Genomic DNA, 4,763 nt, shown 5'->3' on the forward strand with positions numbered 1-4,763 from the left:
GTTGATAGATTTATTTATTTTTAGCATTTTAAGTAAAAGGATCATAAAGAAAAGTAAAACGTAAAAAGACTAAATTACAGTGTGTGTAAATGTTAAGGGTTAAAGTTACTATAATTAATTTTAAAAGTTACCACCGTTAATCATTGGGGACTAAAAAGACAAAATAGAATAGTTAAATTATCATTTTGTAACTTTTCATTATTAGATGACTAAATAAGAAATTTACTAATTAATTATATAATTATTTTATAATTTTTCAAAGTTAGTTAACCAACAAAAATACTCATGACTCCTACTCTAGTTTACCCTAAAAGTTTTAACTATTGAAGTTGTGGATATTGTGATGTTCGAATTGGGTTCATTAATAGCTCCAGTTAAATCAAATTTTTACGAATGGAAAGACTAAATCCCACATGCCTCCCTCAACTTAAAACCCACGCCCGTACAAAACCAAACCTCGTCTTTTCTCAGGCCTTCAACGACATCATTTAAATGGACAAGCGCCTGCGCCTATAGCTGAATCTCTCGAGGTCCCCCTTTTGGGTTATTCTTTCAGCATTCCGAATTGCCGGCCAACTGTTTGATTTTATGTTCGTGTGATGTCGTTTTCTCTTTTGATTCCTTCTCTTTTGTTTTGTTTCAGGATAAGGTGGATCGTTTCAAGAAGACTTTAATTGATTTTTCTAGCTTAAATTACTAGGTTGTTCGGGATTATGATGGCCTTATTGACTCTGTTAATGCACTTGAGCCAGAGAGATTCAGAGGCTATCTGATCAGCAGGTTGGTCGGCTTTTTAGCTTAAATTCGTTATTTTTTTGGGGGGCGTGTTACTTAGCAATAGCGTTATTTTCTATATACAATTGATAAAAGTGAAAGAAAGTTAAAAAGAAAAACAAAAAGAATCTCTGTATATCAAAATTGGCTTAAAATGCTATAATATTGGTATTTTGTTTGTTGTACTTAAGGTGAATTCTGATTCGTATTTGAAGTTCAAAAATGAAAATGGTCAAAGTTTACACCTCTCGTGAAATGTTGGGATGGATTACGCTGGTGAGAAGATATTGTTCAAGTGAACCAACGAGAGATGTTTCAGTTACGAGCAAAAAAGTTTGTAAAATCATGATGTCATCCTCTCCAGTGGTGCTTGATACAGCTCTTGATCAAAGTGGGTTACGGGTTTCGCCGGAGGTGGCAGAGGATGTTCTTAAGCGGTTTGAGAATGCTGGTATGTTGGCTTATAGATTTTTTGAATGGACAGAGAAGCAGCGGAATTATATGCATACTGTTAGGGCTTATCATACCATGATTGGATCTTTGGCTAAGATTAGGCAGTATCAAATCATGTGGAATCTTGTGAATGCGATGAAGAACAAGAGCATGTTGAATGTTGAAACGTTTTGTATTATCATGAGAAAGTACGCAAGGGTTCAGAAGGTGGATGAAGCAGTTTATGCTTTTAATGTCATGGAGAAGTACGGTGTGCCACCAAATTTAGCAGCATTTAATGCCTTACTGAGTACTTTATGTAAGACTAAGAATGTGAGGAAAGCGCAAGAGATTTTTGATAAAATGAAAGATCATTTTGTGCCGGACTCAAAAACTTATAGTATTTTGATTGAAGGATGGGGTCGTGCTCCAAATTTGCCAAAGGCTAGGGAGATCTACAGAGAGATGGTTGATATGGGTTGTGACCCGGATATTGTGACTTATGGTATAATGGTAGATGTTCTATGCAAAGCTGGCAGAGTGGATGAAGCAATTGGAATTGTTAGGGAAATGGATTCTAATGGTTGCAGGCCGACTTCATTTATTTATAGCATTTTGGTCCATACTTATGGGATAGAAAACAGAATTGAAGATGCCGTTGACGCATTCCTAGAGATGGAAAGAAATGGAATCAAGGCAGATGTGGTTGTGTATAATGCTCTGATTAGTGCTTTTTGTAAAGTAAACAAATTAAAGAATGTGTATAGGGTATTAAACGAGATGGATTCTAAGGGTGTGGCACCAAATGCAAGAACTTGCAATATCATTCTCAACAGCTTGATAGGTCGTGGAGAAACTGATGAAGCTTTTAAGGTGTTCCGCAGGATGATCAAAGAATGTGAACCAGATGCAGACACGTACACAATAATGATAAAGATGTTTTGTGAGAGAGATGAGTTAGACATGGCATTTAAAGTATGGAAGTACATGAAATTGAAGCAGTTTATCCCTAGCATGCACACATTTTCAGTTCTCATAAATGGATTATGTGAGAAGGGCAATGCTGCTAAGGCTTGTATTTTACTAGAAGAGATGTTAGAAAAGGGCATTCAGCCTTCAGGTCCAACATTTGGGAGGTTAAAGCAATTGCTTATAAAAGAAGGGAGAGAAGACGTGCTCAAATTTCTTCAAGAGAAAATGAACCTCCTCATCAAGGAGCCTTTGTATGATTGAAGAATTCTTCCTTTTTAGTTGTTGAGAATTCTGGATAGATGGAATTGGAATACCTGATTACCTCATGGAATTAAGGTAACTTTTCTGGTCTGACACATGTAAAAGGAAAGAACACTTTTGCACTTCTCTTTTGTTTTCACTCTCTTCCAAAAGGTTTCAGTCTTGCTAGTGGATGTGAAAGTAACTGAATCAAACTCTCCATAGGTTTCGCTGTATACACTGCCAGCTAGGGGAAAATGTTAACCCGATTTGTAACTTAAAAGAATGGTTCAGACATTAATGCTTTCTAAGAATGGTAATGCTCTGTTAGTGGTGCACATGTCATAATATTCATTTTATGCATCATATGCTGATTCAGGAATTTAGTCACAGCAATTCAAGTTTTCATTATTTGAGAACCGGCATGGTTTTTGTGCTTCAAAGCCTAACCTCGCTGATATTTCAAGTGGACACAGTTATTGTCATGAACTTTTATTATTATTATTACTATTATTAATATATGTAACTGTTTACATTTATTTGAAGGTCTAAGAAATGAAATATCTATTGAAATGAAATATGAGATGTTTCCGAAAACTCTGATATTCAGAGAAAGACAGACTACAACAAGGAGAATATGTAGCAGGAAGCAGGAGTAAGAAGCAGGTTTGACTCAAGTTGTGTCTATACATTGGTAATCGATAAAAACAGAGGAAACAGAGGAAGTGGATTGGCATTGTTTTTTGGGCATGCATATGGATTTCATGGACTGTTAAGAGCACGTTTGGGGTCTCTTGATGCCATGGGTTCTTTCAAGAGGTAAATGAATTAATCAGCCCTCTCAGTGCAAGTACTTTCTAAGTTCTTGTGTTTTAGATGTGAAAGAAATCAGTAGTTAAGGCAAAGCAAAGAATCATATATGCTGCTTTCACTGTTAATACTTTGAGTCTGGGGACTTCTAGGTCTGATGATGTGATTTTTGCCCGTTTTGCAATGTCAATGGGAGAAGAAATGAAGTCACTCGTACAATAACTTGTTTTCTTCCATTGTTTCTTTGAGATTATGTGTAATGGTGTTTAGGTTTTGAAAATTTCCTTATATTGGCTTTTACTGCTTTCATTTTCTTTTCATTATCTTTGTTTGTATTGGGATTTTTGTGAGATTATATCACCAGTGTGTCAAAAACTAAAACATGTTTGTAAATACCATATATTGGCTAACCGTTCCTTACATGCATGAACTGAAGCTGAATTGAAAGCTGTGAATACCATGGTTGTAAATATTGGTCGGTACATCGTGTTTTGGTCTTAAATTAATATAATCTAAATTTCATTTTAGTAAAAATTTCAGCATGTTTCAATCTCCTTCACCCAATAGCATCTTGTACGGTTGTGTACAACTCTTACAAGATTTTCGTATAGTCAGTAATTTTTATAACAACCACTTGTTATAATAAAATTTAGTTATAACAACTAAGTTTTCAGTAGAAATATTTTTTTATATTTTATTTTAACAGTTTATAACAACATCCATAATTATGAAGTATATTCTTTGTTAAATTAGTTCTCTATAATAGTATATTGTTTAAAATTTTAAATAAAATTGTAGCTATTTGTAAGTCTATTAATTATAATTTATTAAATAAAAATTATTTTAATTAAACTATTATTTTAATAAAATGTTTAAATTTTACATAAAAAAATCTATTAATCATATTTTATTAAATGAAAATAATCTTCAATGAGTAAAATTAAAGATATCAATTCTAATAAACTATTAATTTTTAATTAAATATTCTACTATGAATTTGAAACATCATAAACTTATAAATTGATCACTTGAATTTAATAACTCATGATAAATTAATTAATTTAATTTGATAAATCATCTTGGTTAATTGAACTTGTTAGATTTATGAACATATTTAATCATGTGAAAAATGTAAAATAAAACATGCATGAAAGTAATAATGCATGCCCTTACTGTACACCTATTAATTTTGTTAATTTGATTCACATTTTCTTTTTTTTTAACATAAATTCCACATTATTAGACAAAAAATTATGATAGATTTACAACAATTATCTTTTTATTTTGGTGAAAAGTAAATAAAATTACACCAAATCAATTGTTCAAAAGCACCACTAGCTTTATCTTGTTGAAGGACACCCATCACTTTCATAAGGAGGCACATCGAAAATTTATAAGCTTGACTTCCATGTAAGGCAAACCTTAGCCAATTGATCCGCAATTAAGTTTATTTCCCCAGACACAACTCTGTCCACCACTTTCCTTCAGAACACATAAACCTTTGAACCCTTCTAAGGACTGTGATGCCTGAGTCT

General features: G+C 33.0%; 1 protein-coding gene across 4 annotated transcripts; it reads left to right on the forward strand.

Annotated features, from left to right (window-relative positions):
• The first annotated feature begins 351 nt into the window (after positions 1–351).
• Positions 352–3,683, forward strand: LOC105783303 (pentatricopeptide repeat-containing protein At1g77360, mitochondrial). Of its 4 annotated transcripts, none has more exons than XR_008192689.1 (4): positions 352–530; positions 644–780; positions 966–2,514; positions 2,965–3,683. XR_008192689.1 is itself a non-coding variant. In XM_052626256.1 (3 exons), exon 3 carries the CDS (start codon positions 997–999, stop codon positions 2,437–2,439), a length of 1,443 nt encoding a protein of 480 aa, XP_052482216.1. In that variant the 5' UTR covers positions 352–530; positions 644–780; positions 966–996; the 3' UTR covers positions 2,440–3,683. The 4 variants fall into 4 exon arrangements, 2 of the variants coding, with proteins under 2 accessions (XP_052482216.1, XP_052482218.1); XR_008192690.1 differs by having other exon boundaries at positions 3,029–3,683; XM_052626256.1 differs by having other exon boundaries at positions 966–3,683.
• Positions 3,684–4,763: the final 1,080 nt, after the last annotated feature.

Source organism: Gossypium raimondii, chromosome 2, assembly GCF_025698545.1.
Source record: "Gossypium raimondii isolate GPD5lz chromosome 2, ASM2569854v1, whole genome shotgun sequence".
Classification (NCBI taxonomy): domain Eukaryota; kingdom Viridiplantae; phylum Streptophyta; class Magnoliopsida; order Malvales; family Malvaceae; genus Gossypium; species Gossypium raimondii.

Excerpts from the sequence above, each read along its gene's own strand:
- LOC105783303 (XM_052626256.1), top strand. The coding sequence starts at position 997 with ATGAAAATGGTCAAAGTTTACACCTCTCGTGAAATGTTGGGATGGATT.